Consider the following 18635-nt stretch of genomic DNA (forward strand, 5'->3'; position numbering starts at 1 on the left):
AGATACTCCGGTTATAAGATGCAATTACGAGACAGATGCTCGAGATCAAATGGGTAGAGCTATCTAGGAAAACTTAGAAAGGAACTTTAAAAAAAGGCTTGAAGTACTTAGATCTAATGAAAGACTTGGCACAAAATTGAGCGTAATGGTATTCTAGGATTCATACAATTGGCCCCACTTAGTGAGATAAGACTTTGTGATTGTTGTTGTAGATGTTATTGTATGTATCATTGCATTTGTTCCGAACTACTTAAATTTTCATCTTGAATGTTCTTAACCACTTGAGATACATCTTGGTTGCAAGTCTCATCCCCTCCCACATGAAATTGGTATGGAGAAGGGATGTGGGAAAAAGATGCTTTTTTATTTTTTATGTTTAAATATAAATGACAAAATCTTTGATTGACTATACAGCCGAACTACAACATATTCCCCCAGCAACCCAAAAATGAAGGGTTCATAACAGGGTTCTGTACCTGTGATACTATAAACCAGTTACACAGACCAGCAGAGGTTTCTATTTACACTGCTGCTGAGATTTCGATACCACATTTCAACATCGGAAAGTTTCACCACCAGCGGCTAACTGGTCCATACATTATTCACCCTTCACATATACGATAACATGACGCAGCAAGGCATGTCGGACCATCAATTCTCAGCCCCGTAAAGGGCTATTTCTTCGCAAACAAGAATGGATGGCTACGGTGACTATTACGAAGGGTCTAGAAAAGGGGATGTTGAGGAGCAATTCAAGTTTAGGGCTTTCTTTGACGCTCGGACGTTCTTGAGAGTCATCATTAGTTTTTGTCTCTCCCCTTCGACCTCTGCAAATTGAAGGCTTAACTGGGAGTAACGGTCATGCATGTCTTTGAGTTCTGTTTCCACGGTAGCATATCTTCCCTTAATCTCCAGCATGTCTTTAATTAGCTCGTTGATGTCTCTAAAGCTGTGAAACACTGCTTCCTCGTCACCGTGTTGTTTCACGAAAGAACTGGAACAAGGGAGGATGTCATGTTAATTATTGAACTCAAAAGAAATTGTATGCCTAGTTTCTGCTAATTTTCAAATAATCACTTTTTCCCCTAAAGGTCCAAAAACCAATAGATGAGTACATTACGAAATTCTTCTGGTTTATAATTGTACAAATTTAGCATCCTGTGCAAACCAAAATACACCAAAGCCGGAAAGAAATTACCAGCAACTGCTGCAAAGGTTTTAGTTGACATGCATCTAAAGTCTAATCACGAAATTGATAATTTACTCAGTGAAATGTACCTTTGAAACTGGATAATTGATTTCTTCTTTGCCCGCAATGCTTCAGCAAGTTCAATTTCCAAGGCTAGCACCCTCTCTAATGCATTGCCACTGCAAGAAAATTCGTTGAATGAGGGAAATATATTTCCCAATTCTTCATTTGCCTAATCAAAGATCCGAAACATGAAGTCAGTTCAAGGACATGCTTATACGAAACACGATACAGTTCAAGGACACACTTATATTATAAGTTGTAAGGATCACAAAGTTATTGACCTTGTTTAATTGCATAATCTCTCTTTGTAAACCGGGAAAATTTGGGTCAAGGTGTTGATCATCGATTGGAAGAAGCAAATTTTCATGTTTCATCCTTTCCAACTGCAAGAAGATTAATGCAGATTAAAAAAGATATGCTGCAAAAGAAAATTATACCTCAGGAGCTAGATTCTAGAAACGATGTTGAGAAATTATTATCCAGTTCCTGCTCCCCAACTTCAGAAGATAAACTGTAGCAACACAAAAGTATTTGCTCACTTGTGTTTGTATGAAATACATACCTCCTTATCTAAGTTTTCCATGCTAGACTTTAAGCTTTGGGCCTTAAAATTCTCATTGGCAAGAACCAAATGCTTCATGTCGCTATTAAGAGTATCCTTTTGCTTTGAAAGTACAATACTAGAGATCCCATTTACACCTCTGGATACAAGATCATCCTGTCCAATGATGCACATATATTGTCACCGACCAAAATTTCAGTATATAAACATGTAAAATAAAACAAAGTAAACAATTTCTTTGGGATAAATGATTATCCTATTCCTCTGCTGGAGATAGGCGGACTTCAAAATTTTGAAGCCTAAGAAAATCAATTACCAGTCATGCAGAAATTATTATCGCCTCTAGGAGAACTCTATGTAAAGTTCAAAGAGGCTACTAGAATAAGCATACATAATCAGCAACACAAGAAGTACGAGCTATGAATAACACATTCATAGCCAACTAGGCAGCCATATTATAAAGATCGTACTTATACTATTCTGAGTTGACCTAATGTAGGACTTCTTTCATAATTAGATTTCACCATTATTTCATGGAAACGTTGACAACTTTAATTGTGAACAAGGAGTTTAAACCTTCAAGGACTGATAAAAACTGGTAGTACCAAAGTCAACATGGAGTGCTTTGACTTTCACTCCAGTGGTGATACTTTCTAGGAAATGCGTTTAAGGTGCAAGCAGGGAACGTGAACTGTGTAAAGAAAGGCTAGCACTAAATGAAATAGAAGTGCTATTAGTTAGGTAATATTTGGAGCAGCAACTCACTGAGGCACTGTCAACTGGTATAGTAAGAACTGTAACTTCAGAAGAACCATCCGAACTCACTATGATGGAAAAGGTAGAAAAGCATAGCAAACTGAAAGCACGTCTTTAGAAAGGGCAGAATGAAAAGGCAATCTTTGTTCACTTTCCCAGAACTTAATGGAAAATACTAACATGCATAACGTATATAAGCTAACATAAGCATCTGGGTGCTACACATTTGCACAAAGAATTAGAGGTATCAAAGGAGCAAATTACTCTAATATAGATAATCTTCATAAAAACAGTTAATTACCTGCTTGGAGTCTATATTATTGAGTACATTTGACTGGTCTGCTTCATCAATGGAATTCATGCATTCACGCTGAGATGCTTCACCATTGGCTACATCTAGCTCAGAAAACTTAGCTAAAGTTTCCTCTGCTATTCTGCTGCTTTGCAGGCCAGATGTGTCTGCGTCCCTCTGATAATTTATAGATGATGACGTGCTCTCAAGCAAGTCCTTTGCTGAGGTGAGTTCTAAAGCAATTTTAGCTTTTTCCTCATTGCACTTCTGCAAAGACGCTTCAAGCTCTTGTTTTTCTTCCTTACAGCACTCGAGGCTTATTAATGAGCATTCCTTTTCAGCTTTCATCAGGTCATATGCTTTCATTATTTCACGCTTTTCAGAAAGCACTGAATGTAGGTCAGACTCCAATTCCAATATCCTCATTCCTAGCTCTTCATTTCTCTTCACATTAGTAGCTTCTGATTTTTTCTTGTTCTCAACTTCATTCACTGCATCTTGTAATTTCCGGAGCATCTCCTCACTATGCTTATTGGACATAGCAAGCTGTTGTTTCAGTTCTTGCAGCTTGGTTTCATATTGTTCTTTGATGAAGACAATTCTTAAGGACTCTGGCATGGCAGCTGGTGGCCCTCCTGGTTCTTTTTTATCCTGTGCATGGAGCCCCTCGGCATAAGCCTTGTCTTTAAGATCCTTAAAATGGATGGACAAGTTTTTAAACTCTTCCGTCTTTAAGACCTGTTCAGCAACCTTCTGTGTAAGCTCTCTACATCTATCGTGCAGCATTTCCATTTCATCCTTATATCCTTCCAGCAAGGTTATGTGAGCAGACTGTTCATCCAACTTGGCTTTGAGTACTAAAGCTTTGACTTCTAGTTCTTCCTTGGAGAATATCAGGTTATCAATCTCTTCTTCAGATGTCATTAGAAGATGTTCCAGCCTTTCAACCTCAAGAGCAGACTGATTTTTATCCATGCGGACAATATCCTCCGTATTATCAGCTCTTTTATTGTATTCATCAAGTTCGGTCCTCATTGCACTGTTTGCATCAATAAGTATCCTGTTTTGAGCACTGGAGGCTGCCAACTCAGATTTAAGGGAAATGAGACTTGTCATCAAGTGAGTGTTCTCTTCAAAGTAATGCCTTTCGCTAGCAAGACATTTGTTAAGCATATTATCTACATTAAGGAAATTGTTGCGAATATCAGAAACTTGGCTATCTGAAAAGTGCAGTTTCTGACAAAGCTCTTCAATCACAGCCTCATATTGAGTTTTTGTGAAAGTGAGTCCAACTTCAGCAGCTATTGAAAATTCATGCATTTCAGATAACTGAGTTTCCAAAGCAGAGACTGAAGAACACCCTTCACGAGCATCTTTAAGACACTTCTCAGAATCCAACAGGAGACGGAGAAATCTTGATTTTTCTAGCTCTAGGTCCGATACCAATAGTTTGAGATGGACCAACTCAGCCATCTGTTGATTGAAATCTAGCAACTGACTGTTCTTCTCATTCAATTGGGAAGTGAGATCTGTAATTCTACTCTCTGACTTATCTCTGAGATTTCTCTCAGTTTGCAACTCATCTTGCAAAGAGAGCAAACTTCCTTGCATGCTATTAAGCTCCAGACAAAGCCCGAAAGATTCTTCAGTTTTATTCTGCAAGGACTCCATTAAAGCTTCTTTCTCCTCTGATAATTCTGCTACGGTTGGGTTATACCTTTCTAGTTCTTCAATCCTTGTCTCAAATTGAACTTTGGTGAAAGTGAGTCCAACATCAGCAGCTATTGAAAATTCATGCATTTCAGACAATTGAGCCTCCAAAGCAGAAATGGAGGAACACTCTTCACGGACGTCTTTTAAACATTCCTCAGAATCTAACAAGAGACGGGAAACTCTTGATTTCTCAAGTTCTAGATCCGATAAAAAATGTTTTAGATGGACAAGCTCAGCCTTCTGCTGATCAAAACCTAGCAACTGGCAATGCTTCTCATTCAATTGGGAAGTGAGATCTGTAATTGTACTCTCTAACTTATCCCTGAGATTTCTCTCCGTTTGAACCTCATCATGCAAAGAAACCAAACTCCCTTGCAAACTGTTAAGCCCAAGAGAAAGCTTGGAAGATTCTTCAGTTTTATCCCGTAAAGACGCCATCAAAAGTTCTTTTTCCTCTGACAGCACTGCTATGGTGAGGTTGCACCTTCCTAGTTCTTCAACCCTTGTCTCATATTGAGCCTTTGTGAAAAACAGTCCAACATCAGTAGCTATCGAAAATTCATGCATTTCAAACAATTGAGCTTCTAAATCTTTTATACATTCCTCAGAGTCCAACAAGAGATGGGAAACTCTTGATTTCTCCAGTTCTAGATCGGATACCGATTGTTTGAGATGGACCAGCTCAGCCTTCTGCTGATCAAAACCTAGCAACTGGCAATGCTTCTCGTTCAATTGGGAAGTGAGATCTGTAATTTTACTCTCTAACTCATCTCTGAGATTTTCCTTTGTGTGGACCTCATCGTGCAAAGAAAGCAAACTCCCTTGCAAATTATTAAGCTCGAGAGCAAGCCTGGAAGATTCTTCAGTTTTATCCTGTAAGGACACCATCAAAGCTTCTTTTTCCTCTGTTAATGCTGCTATGGCCAGGTTACACCTTGCTAGTTCTTCAGTTACTTTCTCTAATGCCATAAATTCCTCAGCAAGGCCCTCGTTTTTAGAAGTAAGTTGCTGGAGCTCCATTTCTAAATTATCAAGATCAGACAAAAGCTCTCTGTGCTGTTGTGCATAATTGTCTTCAGCTTCAGAGCTAATCTCGGGTCTGTTTGCAATGGCCTCAACTCGTAACTGGAGCTTGTGAACCAGCGCACTCAAAACATCTAGTTTATCCACTGTACCTCGTAGATCATGTTCAAATTTCTGCTTCATCATCAGATTATCAGATTCTGCTGCACGTAAAGACTCTTGAGCAATATCTCTTTCTTGCACTAGGCCTTTCTTCTCTTCAATCATCTGGACAGTCTTTTCATATACCTTGTTCTGAAGCTCTTCTATTTGCAACAGTACACCTGTTAAATCTTTGGATTCCAAGTCTTGACAGACAGATCCACCGCAAGGAGCCAGGCTTTTATACTTTAGGTCATAAGATGCCAACAGATTCCATAACTTGCCCTGTAGAAAGTTTACAGTATTCTGCAGATCCTCCTTCGTACAAGCAAGCTCATAAAAGTCAATTCTGACAGATTTCAACTCTTCCTGCAAAGAGGAAAGTCTATTTTGTAGAGTGCCGTTTTCTAAGGTTTCCTTTTGCAACAAATTTTCCAGCTGTAATTTTTCAGTAGAGCGGGCATTGTATTTGCTCTCATAAGTTTCATATTCTTTTATCATACCTTTCCATTCAACAATCTTCTGGGTAAGAAGACCATTTTCACTGGTAGTGTTTTGTAAATTTGCTTCCAAAATTTGGTTCTTCCGAGCCAAGTCATTGCGGATGGAATTACAAGTTTCCTTGTACTCATTCAGGCAGCGAATCTCATCCAATGCAGTCTGCAGCCTCAGCATCAATAACTCATTGGACTCAGTTGAAAGCTCCAGCTGGTGTGAAAGTTCATGCACTTTCTCTTTTGTCAATCTGAAGTCAGCACTTGCTTCAACCAAAGTACCTTGTAGAGTCTTTGAGAATACATCCAAATACACATTCACCAGATGCACCTCATAAAGTTCTTCTTCAACCTTTTGGTAGAGCCCCTTCTGTAAGAGGAGGGATCTTCTCAAATCGTCTGATAATGCATCCCCATCTAACTTCTGATTCTTTGTCTCGTAACATTTATTCTGACACTGCAAATATTTTGCAGACGGAAAATCCTCTGAATCTGATTTCCGATTCTGCACTGTTTCTTCACACTCCTGAAACCTTGGAATCAAAGAATCTTCAAAAGCCTGCTTAATAAGGTTCTCATTAGTTTCATGCATGGACTGAACCTGGAAAGAAAGCAATTCAAGGTCCTTCTGTAACTGGTTCACTGCAATAGAGTAATTCATGCGTGCCCTTTTAAGAGCTGCTTCTGCTGTAGTAGCCCTTCTTTCAAACTCCTTGTTCAGAGAGTCCAAATCACACTTTTCTTTGGAAAATATTATTCGCTCGTTGTTCATGTCTTGCTGGATTCTCTCCATCTGAGAGTTAGCAGATGAAATTGTGTACATGCAAGTAGAATGCTCATTTCTGAGACTCTGCAATTCTCCCATCATCTGTCTCTGGTTTTCCTCAAGTTCATGAATGAGAGCTTCATAGTAGCATTCCATCTGGTCTGCTTTCTTTGCAAGGCTTTCCCGATCAGCTCTCAACTCATCCAACTCCCTTAAAAGTTCAACAAATTTCCCTTTCATTGCATTGGCAGCATCTACAGTATCAAAGTCTTGCGACACCAGGCCAGGTATGCTTATACAATGAACCGCACCCTTGAGTTGATAGAAATCTGCATCCACCCTTGTTCCTAGTACTAATTGCTCACCTTTATGTAAAGTCATATTATCAGCCTGGTTTACGCTTGTCATGTTCATCCCTGAACTTGCCTGCCCAGTCTCTTGTTTGAGAACTTGCAAAACACTAAGCAATGCCTCGAAATCCGAGTGACAGGACTGGAAGTCCCTTTCATTTACTCCCAAGATTGCCTTCCTCTGAAGCTCTTTTAATTTATCTTCCATACTTGAAATCCCCTTAAACCACCTGAACTGTAACTGATGAAAAATGTGAACTTGGCTTGTCTCAATAGTTTCTCTGCGGGAGAATGGAATGGTTAAATTGAAACTTTTTTGCTCCTCAAGATCTTCTTTTAACTTTGAACATTCGGATCTCAGTACGGAAACTTCTTTTGCTAATTGCTCTCCAGAAGCAATTTCAGCATCAAGTTGAAGAGAAATTTTTTTAGCGTCATTGCCTATTTCATCAGCATGAACCTGTAAAGAGCTCACCTCCTGCTTAAGCTCAAGAATGGATAATTCAGCAGCTTCCAAGCTTCCTCTAAGCCTACTATTTTCCTCATAAGTAATTGGCAAATCAGCATCTGCAGAAAATTCAGAACCCCAGCTATGAGCCCACTCGCTGGTCCCCTGTGCCAAGAATTGCTGATCAGTGGGATGTCGTTTCTCTTGTCCAGGACTTTGACTAAGGGACAATCCCCCTAAATCACCAGAGGCGGTACTCTTAATACTATCAATCTCATGGGTGCTAGACGTGTCATGTTTCTCAGCACATAAACTTTCTGAAGTATTGGAAGAACATTCAAATCCACCAGTTGAATCTGCATACTCTTCATTTGGGCCAGCCCCCTCTTCAAGGGGAGACAGTTCTCTGAATTTAACCTTCGAATTCATCTGTAGAAATAAGAAAATAGCATATATTATCACAACATATGCAAAACACCTATCACAAAGATAATAACTCCATCTGGTAAAAGAAGTCATATAATGCACTGTGTAAGTATGTCAATTTGTGTCAAATAATTTGAAATTTTCAAACAATCTTACAAGTACAAGAAAAAGTAAAATATTATCACTCTTAGAATTTGTGAGAGAGATTAAGTTTCTCAGTAACCAACTCATGGAAGATGTTGTAAGAGGACGGATATACACATTAAACTCTGCAAAAGCAGGACCTATCTTTCTCATCTGTCAACCCGTTAATGCTTTCACATCATAGCAGCAACAGTGAGCCTAATTTCATCTTTAATAGCATAAACGCATTCTGAGAAAGGTGTTTCTTTTGGCCGGCAGCATGTATCTTCCACACATGCATGACAAACCTCAGAGGATTAGTCAAGGCAAATCTGTTGAAAAGTAAATTGCTTACTAATTTCTCATTAGTAGATGATTTACTTAGTAGATTTCTATTTGATCGTTATGTAACTGTTTTCTGTTATGGTAGCTTGAGCTCGTATGCCAAGTGTATGGTCTTAGATCAGGTCTCATTTTCAATGGCTCACATGCCTTGTACTGCCATGTGTCATAATCACAAGGGCTCATGTATTTGAACGGTGATGATGACTGATGTAAGGAAAAGTAATGAATATGAATGAAAAGCATGATCTCTGCAGTTTTGTTAGAGGTTGCAGTTGTGAATATTCTTTCCTCTCACTCTCTCTATTATTTCAGCTCCCCTTCAAAATCCAATTTCTGAATAGACAAGCTTATTCAAATCTCAACATGGTCTCGAGAGCCTAGGTTGTATCCAGAATCGGGGCGTCGATCTGTGAGGGTTGTGCTCGGAAATCCAACATGAAATTTCCGGTTCAACTCATCTCATCGATTCAGTTCTCAGATGGCTGGGTCAGGTAGTAGTGATCTTCGGGCTCCAACATTCAAAGGTGAAAACTATGAATTTTGGAAGATCCAAATGAGAACTATTTTCAAATCACATGGAATCTGGGATTTAGTTGAAAAAGGCTTGAAATTCCAGAATCGAAGGATAAGAAGGTTGGAGATGAAGGCTCATCGGAGTCAGAGGGAGTTTCTCTGAGCGATAAGCTAATGAAGGATGCTAAGGCACTGGGTATCATCCAAGGAGCTGTCTCGGATGACATCTTTCCCAGAATCTCAAACGAAGAGACCTCAAAGGGTGCTTGGGATATCTTACACCAGGAATTTCATGGCGATAAGCAAGTGAGATCCATTAAGTTGCAGGGTCTACGCCGTGATTTTGAGTACACAAGGATGAGGGATGATGAAACCTTGTCTGTGTATCTCACTCGTCTTCTCGAGTTGGTGAATCAAATGAAGGGTTATGGAGAAGATTTAACTACAGAACGTTTGGTTCAGAAATTGCTTATAAGCTTGACTAAAGACTTTGATCCTGTTTGCTAAGTGATCGATCAGACTAAGGACATTGAAACTATTGAGGTGCAAGAGGTTATTGCTGCACTGAGAGGATTTACACAGCGCCTTGATAGGCATGCTGAGAGTACCACTGAGAGAGCATTCAATAGTATGAGTCTGAATCCAGAGAGAGCTTTCAGTAGTATGAATGTGAATTCAAAGGGAACTCAACCAAATTCCTCTTTCAGTAATTCTAAGCCAAAGAAGAATTGGAAATTGAAGGGAAAGAAATGGGATCCTAAACCTCAGAATCTTGCTAATCAAGGTGGCAAATATGATCCAAGTAGGAAAATCTGATTAGGCTAAGGGAAAATGCAAGCACTGTGATAAGCTACACTATGGTGAGTGTTGGTTTAAAGGGAAGCTGAAATGCCATGGATGCAATCGTTTTGGTCATCTCATCAAGGACTGATCAACCAAACAAGGCTGGGAAGCTTGTAAAATTTGCAAATCAGGTAACAGAATCTGCAACCATGTTTTATGCCTGCCATTCTGATCCTATTGGAAGGAATATGAATATATGGTATGTAGATAGTGCATGTAGCAACCATATGACCTCCCATGAATCTTTGCTTATTGATGTTGACAAGAATGTGAAGTGTAAAGTTAAAATGGGCACTGGAGATTTAGTGCAGTCAATAGGCAAAGGCACATTGGTTATAGAGATAAAGGGTGTGACTAGGTATATTACAGAAGTTATGATTGTACCTGGGTTGGATGAAAACTTATTGAGTGTAGGACAGATGGTAGAACATGGATATTGGCTTGTGTTTGGTGATTACATGGTTGATATTTATGGAGATAGACAGATGGAAGACTTGATTGCAAGTGTCCCAACGAAAGGAAACAGATGCTTTCCCTTAAGTTTGGAATATGTCAATCCTCACATGGCTAATAGAGCAACTGTTGAAGAGTCATCTTGGTTGTGGCATAGAAGATATGGACATCTAAACTACATCTGTTTGATGCTCCTGCAAGACAAGGAAATGGTGCAGGGTTTACCTAGACTATAAGTCACTGAGCATGTTTGCTCTGGATGTGCTCCAAGGAAGGGTCATAGAGAACCATTCGATAAGGAAAAGGCTTGGAGGGCATCACCACCTCTAGAACTGATTCACTCTGATATCTGTGGTCTAATGCAGATCACTACTCTTGGAGGGAACAGATCCTTCCTTACCTTTATTGATATCACACTAGAATGTGGTGGGTGTTCTTTCTACAGCACAAGTCACAAGTCTTCAACATTTTCAAACGGTTCAAATCCATGGTTGAGTTACAGAGTGGCTATCAAATTAAGAAACTCAGGAGTGATAGAGGTGGAGAATACACATCCCTAGAGTTCTCTAAGTTCTGTGAAGATATGGGGTTAGAAAGGCAATTAACTGTTGCCTATTCTTTTGACAACAAAACGGTGTTGCTGAGAGAAAGAACCGTACTGTGGTTGAAATGGCTAGGACAATAATGTTTGAAAAGAAAATTCCCTTGAAGTTTTGGGCTGAAGTTGTGAACACAGCTGTGTATTTGCAAAATCGGTGTCCAACAAGTGCTTTGAACAACATAGCTCCATCTGAGGCATTTAGTGGAAGGAAACCAGGTGTCAAACATTTGAAGATATTTGGTTCTCTATGTTACATTCACATTCCTTCACAGAAAAGACACAAATTGGAGGAAACTGGTGAGAAGGGAGTATTTGTTAGATATAGCAACTGTGAAAAAGGGTATAGAGTTTTCAACTTGAGAACTCAAAAGGTTGAACTGTCAAGGAGTGTAATCTTTGATGAGAAAGCAATGTGGAATTGGGAATCTAATGAGGCAGTGAAATATGCTATTCCTTGGAATGCTGAAGGGAACTCAAGGATAACTGAGCTAGAATCTGAGAGTGATTCACCTCAGTCTATGCAATCTCCTCTGAGATCACAAACAACTAGAGACCTGCATACGTCTCAGGAATCTAGTTCACTTGGTTCGCCAGTTTCAATCTCAGAAACTTATGACCATACTCCAAAGAAATGGAAGAGTTTGAGCGATGTATATGCTCAATGCAAGATGAGTATCATTGAACCTGAAGATTTTAGTGAGGCAGTCAAAGATGAAGCTTGGAAAAAGGCTACGACAGAAGAGATGTTGATGATTGAAAAGAATTCCACTTGGGAATTAGTTGACAGACCAAGTAGCAAACCTATTGTGGGAGTGAAGTAAGTATATAAAACAAAGCTGAACCTAGATGGCTCCATTCAAAAGCACAATGCAAGGCTTGTAGCCAAGGGTTACACACAGAAACCAGGGATTGATTTCAATGAAAGCTTTGCTCCAGTGGCAAGGTTAGATACTATTAGGACTCTCATTGCACTAGCTGCACAGAAAGGTTGGAAACTGTTGCAATTGGATGTTAAATCAGCTTTTCTGAATGGTGTTCTCGAGGAGGAGGAATGTGTGGATCAACCTGATGGTTTTGTGATTAAAGGGGCTGAAGACAAGGTGTATAGGTTGAGAAAAGCCCTCTATGGTCTAAAGCAAGCACCAAGGGCCTGGTATAGTGAAATTAACACATACTTGATTCATTGTGGGTTTCACAGAAGTTCAAGTGAAGCAACTCTTTATGTGAGAACCAAAGAAGGTGTTGGGACTCTAATCTGAAATGATGAGCAAGTATGAGACGTCAGATTTGGGTTTACTTCATCATTTTCTTGGAATGGGAGTAACTCAAAGTGAAGGGAGTATATTTATACATCAAAAAAGTATGCTTTGACTCTCTTGGATAAATTTGGGCTTCAAGACTGCAACCCAGTGAGCACTCTATTGGTTGCAACTGATAAACTGAGAAGAGAGGATGGAAGTGAACCTGCAGATGAGAGTTTGTACAGGAAAATTGTTGGGAGTCTTTTGTACTTAACAGCAACTAGACCAGATATTATGTTCTCTGCTAGTTTGCTTGCACGGTTCATGCATAAGCCTTCCAAGAAACACTATGGAGCTGCCAAACGCGTTCTAAGGTATATCCAAGGGACAATTGTCTTTGGGATTGACTATGTGATTGGAAAGTCTGCTCTATTGATTGGCTACTATGATAGTGACTGGAGTGGATCCGAGGAGGATATGAAAAGCACCTCAGGGTATGCTTTTTCAATCGGTAGTGGAGCATTTTCATGGGCTTCTGTTAAGCAGCACAGTGTAGCACTTTCAACTGCAGAAACAGAGTATGTTAGTGCAGCTGAAGCAACTTCTCAGGCCATTTGGGTTAGGTTTGTGCTCGACGACTTTGGAGAAGAGCAAGCTGCTGCAACTTCCCTATTTTGTGACAACACATCAGCTATAGCCACATCAAAGGACTAAGCACATTGGCAGGAAGTTCCATTTCATTAGAGATGCAATTCAAGGTGTGGTTGACTTGATCTACTGCAAAAGTGAAGAACAGATTGCTGATATTTTTACAAAGGCTCTTCCCAGGGAAAGGTTCAATTACCTGAGAAGTCTACTTGGTGTGAAATCAGTTAGCAATTTAGAAGGGAGTGTTGAAAAGTAAATTGCTTACTAACTTCTCATTAGTAGATGATTTACTTAGTAGATTTCTATTTGATCTTTATGTAACTGTTTTCTGTTATGGTAGCTTGAGCTCATATGCCAAGTGTATAGTCTTAGATCAGGTCTCATTTTCAATGGCTCACATGCCTTGTACTGCCATGTGTCATAATCACAAGGGCTCATGTATTTGAACGGTGATGATGACTGATGTAAGGAAAAGGAATGAATATGAATGAAAAGCATGATCTCTGCAGTTTTGTTAGAGGTTGCAGTTGTGAATATTCTTTCCCCTCACTCTCTCTATTGTTTCAGCTCCCTTTCAAAATCCAATTTCTGAATATACAAGCTTATTCAAATCTCAACAATGTCATAAAAAGACATGCAACCAGCATACACCAGAAAAAGAGATAGAGATAGATCCATAGATGTACTATCATAAGAAAGAGTGATTGAAATAATATTTTTCCAACCCTATCTCCTATTTTATTGAGTGTGTTCTGGAATTTCGGGCCGTTCCATTAGTAATTTCTGTCTTGATTTGTCTTGAGTATTGTATTGAATGTGGTTTTGGTCTATTAATGTTTAAGTTGTTATGCCAAGGTGCACTCTGATCTATCATTTGCTCCTTTTTCTCAAAATCTTTTGACTTCCTTTTTAAACAAAATACAGAGTGAAATAAAAATGTCAACAGAAACAAACATATAGACTACGGGATAAATAGAGACAGAAGAGAACGACTAACCTTATCCATCTGATCATTCACTGTATCTTCAGAAGATGATATCTTTCTAGTAGTGGATACATCATTTCTATTTTGGTCAGAGGTTGTTCGTAGACCACTCTCTCTGAGCTCCCTCTGCTGCTCAAACTCTCTGAAAGTAAAAGAACTACAAATTAACAACTGAAATTAGATATAGCAATAGGTTTACATGTTTTAATGCTTACCTGAAGCCAGTTTTAGAAGTTAGCAGCTGCACTGTGACCTGGCATGGAATAAGACAAAAAAAAAAAAAATTTGCTAAACACGATCATATAGTAGTTGCCAACCAGTAATAACAAATTACTGGAAGCTAAATGAGAAATCAACTAGATTTCCTAAGATAACACTATGTCTAAAATAATTTGAACTTCAGAGATTCTCACATGTAAAACAGTTCCAGAATCACATCCAAGGAGTGGAAGTGCAACAGATGAAGGCTTTGAAGCATCAGCATAATCAGCAAGGTTGATATTAGTCTCGCCAAGGATACTAGACCTCGAAGAACCCTGATGTCAGTTAGATTTAGGCCAAAGACAAAGTTAAACTCAGTTTAAACAAGGTAATGGCTGCAGACAGCTGCTCTGGCGGTGATTAGGGACTAGAGAAAACTAGGTTATAAATCAACAGAATTTGAAGCAGAAATCTATGAATACATAAAAATTCTGGAGTATTACCATAGTTACCACAAGTTTGTAAAGCTTCTCATCGTATTGTTTGGTTTTAGTGTCTTGTAGAAGTCTTGTAGTTTCATAGATAGGATCTCCCCATTTACAGGTCCCATTCCTTACATTTGCCTTGGTAGTTTTTGCAGTTGCTTTTCCGGAATCAGCAGGTATGAAAGATATAAACAGCTTATCCCATCCGGTTTGTGGAACCTGAACCATGCAGAAACATTATATTTAGTCGTAGCATAGATTGTGGCTGCTAGATATATATAACACCACGTTTCACCATCATGCTATAGGAAAAATACAAACTTAAGATGGCTTTCAGTTACACTTTAAGCCATTAGCCATAAGAAATTAAAATTGAATAACAAGTCAACTAATGAGATCTACGGGCTTGCATTACTAACATGAAGTTTACGGTCGATTTTAGATTACCTTACATATCATATGACACAACTGAATATCAGATTCGGGCCAGGCCATTGCCAGGAAAATGCTAGTAGTGACACATACAACATACAAAAAAGTTGACAAGAAAAGCCTATTTTTTGGTACAATCTGAATGAATCCAGATTGGCTGCTTAGAAGATTTAATTAACACTGGCTAATGCATCATTAAGCAATTGACTAAAAGACATTCTATTTCACCTTACAATCCAGAAGTTTATGCACGGGTTCTATAAGAAGTGAATACAAAGTGGGAATGTATTAAAACTATCAACTAGATATAGTTTAGCAGTAAATTCTAATAAGTTACAACTTACATGTGTGGCATGGAATTGTAGCCTGAAAACCACTTTGACTTTTGTCTTCTCAAGCTTCCACCTAGCGACCCTCGACATTACTGGATAGTCTATCTATTTCTAGTCAACTGTGGAACCTTGATAGTTACACTCTCATTCTCCTGCACCATTGTAAATCAATTAAATTCAATCGCATTGCTTCCACGAAAAACGGAAGGTAAGTTGCAACTGATCACGCAAACTAAGAAGTGCATCTCGTGGATGATCATAACTAAGCCAGAGAAACAAAGACATATTTTGGTGCTCACAATTGCTTATAAACCATGTAGAAAAACAAAAGGTTAGATAGGCGATCCCCCTTCCCCCTCCCGAAAGCTGAACCAGAATGTGAATAAAAAATGCTGGTATAACCAAGTAAGACCATTCATATCAGAAATAGCAAACCAAAAAGGTCACATCATGCTCCATTATCAAATTCAAGTAAATGCATTAAGGAAAGATCATCATCAATTTTCAACATTAACAGAAGTCAAAGTAAAACTAAAACCAACACTTGTACAAGAGTAAGATTCCTATTTGGTCTAGTCACATTCAGCAACATCCAACAAACTAATCCAAAATTTTCCTTTTTCCAATCAGTTTGCTGTTCTCAGTAACCAAACAGAAGAAATGTAATCTAAGAGAAAACAAAAGGTTGAGCAGGGAACCGATTTGGAAAAGAATCAAATCCAAATTTAGAGAACATTACCTTGTAAAACCAGGCAGGGACTTTCCAAAACAGAAAACCCAGAAACAATTTTCAAATCCCAGTTGAAAACACACTGGATCCAAACCCAGAAAAAGAAGAAGAAAAAAGCTGGGGGAATTCAGATGGCAGCTTGCTGCTGGGACACTGAACCCAAAGAGACTGACAAAATACCAAAACGACGCCGTCAAAGAGAATCCCACTTCCCAAACCAGAAATGGCTAGCTAAATGTGGAAATTTTCAAAAACCCAAATCACTGTTTGTCCAGAACAACAAATTGTCAAAACCCCATGATTTGTAATTTCAATAAAATATCCACATGCAGCTATAAAACCGCACAGATACTTACATCACAAATGTGAAGAAATTCAAACCCAAATATCAGAAACGCCAAAAAATTGCAGTGGGAATGTGATGGGAACAGGGGCAGCAGTAAAAACTAGTAAAGATAACACCTTTGAGTCTCAAAATTCAAAACCCATAAATAAAATATAAATTAAAATACACAAATGTGTGGAGTTTTACGAAAAAAGAAGATTAAAAATGTTGGGTGATATTATATTGGCAATGGGGGTTCAGTACCTACCTGTGGATCTGTAGAAGGTGCTTAAGGTGGAAGGAACAGCAAGTAATCTTGGGTAAGAAGGTAAAGACTCTGATGAGAGAGAGAGAGATTGTCAGTGAGTGTGTGGTATATGGGTTGGTGGCGTAAATAAGCAGTAAATGGAGGGGTTAAGAGCATTAATAAGGTGAGAAGGAGGTGGCTTTCAGCTCAAATATCAACTTCAGGTTCTGGAAACCCGCCAAAGCCTGCATTTGTCTTGTCTCTTAAAATCTTCTTTTTTTAATTTTTTTAATTTTTATTTATTTATTTTTTCTGCTTTTTCTTATAATTGGTGGTGATGTCATTGTCTAGGTATGTGTCTGTGACTCTGGGTTTTTGCCTTTTGCTACTGTTGGAGTGGTTGGATCTTTTAGTACAATACCTCCTTTGGGTTTTGACCAATTTGGCACTAATTTGGTTTTATGTGAAGAAGGCAATAATGATAGGTGCTAAAATGGTAGTATTTTTAATTTTAAATGAATAATCAGATAATTTAAATTACATATTAATATACTCCGATTACCAAAATTTTATGAAATTACTAGTTTAACTCTCTAATTAAAAATGAACATGAATACGAAATATGAGCATAAATGTAATTTAACACAATAAAAATTTTGTTTTTATATAAAAGCCTCATCTACATGTGATTCTAACGGATCTCTAATTAAAGAGAATTTTAATAAAAAAAAGATTTGGATTAAGTTTGTTTTAACAAAAAATCATTCACTAACTTTATTTAATATAAAAAACTTGAAATTTAATGAAAATGACAAAAGACAATATAGTAAGGACAAAAACTAAAACCTCATAAATAGGAAATAAGATCATGTGTAAAACAAATTTTTTTTTTTTTTTTTTTCAACTGATACCCCTGACGAAAACCCGATCCGTCAGTCCAATTCCATTAGAAAGTTGCTTTTCCATTATGCTTTGAATTGCTGAAAATGTGAGAAGAATGAATTTCTTTTTTGTTTTTTTGGAAACATGTAAGAAGAATGGAATTTAAGTCAGAGCCATCGATCAAAAAATTGCATGATCAAATTTGACATTTACCAAATTGGCAGCACCGCCCCACCGCTTCCTCCCTAATCTACAAAACTAGAACCTTCATCCCCAATTATTAGTCCATTATAATTATTTTGATTATTAATTTATTAGCACTATAATTAGGGCTATAAAGATAAGTGCATCCACTTCAAAATATCTTATCAAAATTAGTTTGTTACTTCCATTGACAATGAATTAGTTTGTTTCGAAAATCCTCCTAATTTCATTTAGAACATCACTACTATGAGTTTCAATAATATATTGACGTTTCTTGAAAAAAAAAAATTGTGATGAAATGCATATTGAAAAATTTATAGAATCAAAATAAGATTAATATAAATTTTATATAAGGTATTTGTAGAGTTAGTTTGAGATTGTTGTGGGTTTAAAAAAGTTGTGTTAAAATGTCACATCCCAACCCTCAGCTCCAACTATATTGTCCGCTTTGGCATTCCCTGCCCGAAGACAGAGCTACTGCACGGTTTTGTTTCTGTGGACCGGTACTCAGCCGTAGCCAGCGCCTGCCCTCCCCTCAGGGAGTCCACAAAAGGCCTAGTTGAAACTTAAGGCTGGCAATGGATATATAAGGCCCAAAGACCACGCCCTCACGGGCGATGTGGGATACTACAATCCACCCCCCTTAGGGAGCCCGACGTCCTCGTCGGCAAACAACGGGTGTGAGTCTGGCTCTGATACCAAATTGTCACATCCCAACCCTCAGCTCCAACTATATTGTCCGCTTTGGCATTCCCTGCCCGAAGACAGAGCTACCGCACGGTTTTGTTTCTGTGGACCGGTACTCAGCCGTAGCCAGCGCCT

The 18635-nt window shown here is 38.5% G+C and overlaps 1 protein-coding gene across 3 annotated transcripts; it reads right to left on the reverse strand.

The window, feature by feature from the left end:
• Positions 1 to 297: 297 nt before the first annotated feature.
• Positions 298 to 16880, reverse strand: LOC137726549 (uncharacterized). Of its 3 annotated transcripts, none has more exons than XM_088685806.1 (11): positions 16745 to 16880; positions 15438 to 15577; positions 14680 to 14880; positions 14389 to 14511; positions 14191 to 14228; positions 13988 to 14117; positions 2872 to 8226; positions 1815 to 1970; positions 1534 to 1635; positions 1279 to 1421; positions 298 to 994 (listed from the first exon to the last, which is right to left on the reverse strand). In XM_088685806.1, exons 2-11 carry the CDS (start codon positions 15513 to 15515, stop codon positions 715 to 717), a joined length of 6606 nt encoding a protein of 2201 aa, XP_088541932.1. In that variant the 5' UTR covers positions 15516 to 15577; positions 16745 to 16880; the 3' UTR covers positions 298 to 714. The 3 variants fall into 3 exon arrangements, with proteins under 3 accessions (XP_088541932.1, XP_088541934.1, XP_088541933.1); XM_088685808.1 differs by having other exon boundaries at positions 16749 to 16862; XM_088685807.1 differs by lacking the exon at positions 16745 to 16880 and adding an exon at positions 16165 to 16404.
• Between the last annotated feature and the right edge of the window lie 1755 nt (positions 16881 to 18635).

This window comes from Pyrus communis, chromosome 15 (assembly GCF_041283825.1).
Source record: "Pyrus communis isolate YQ-2024b chromosome 15, ASM4128382v1, whole genome shotgun sequence".
Taxonomy (NCBI): domain Eukaryota; kingdom Viridiplantae; phylum Streptophyta; class Magnoliopsida; order Rosales; family Rosaceae; genus Pyrus; species Pyrus communis.

Bases quoted from the DNA above. Each gene is read 5' to 3' on its own strand.
- LOC137726549 (XM_088685806.1), bottom strand. From the start codon at position 15,515: ATGTCGAGGGTCGCTAGGTGGAAGCTTGAGAAGACAAAAGTCAAAGTG. The intron at 14,118-14,190 runs GTAAGCATTAAA...TTTTACTTTCAG, and splicing joins ACTTCTAAAACTGGCTTCAG to AGAGTTTGAGCAGCAGAGGG. The intron at 1,971-2,871 runs GTAATTAACTGT...ATCATTGGACAG, and splicing joins ATAATATAGACTCCAAGCAG to GATGATCTTGTATCCAGAGG.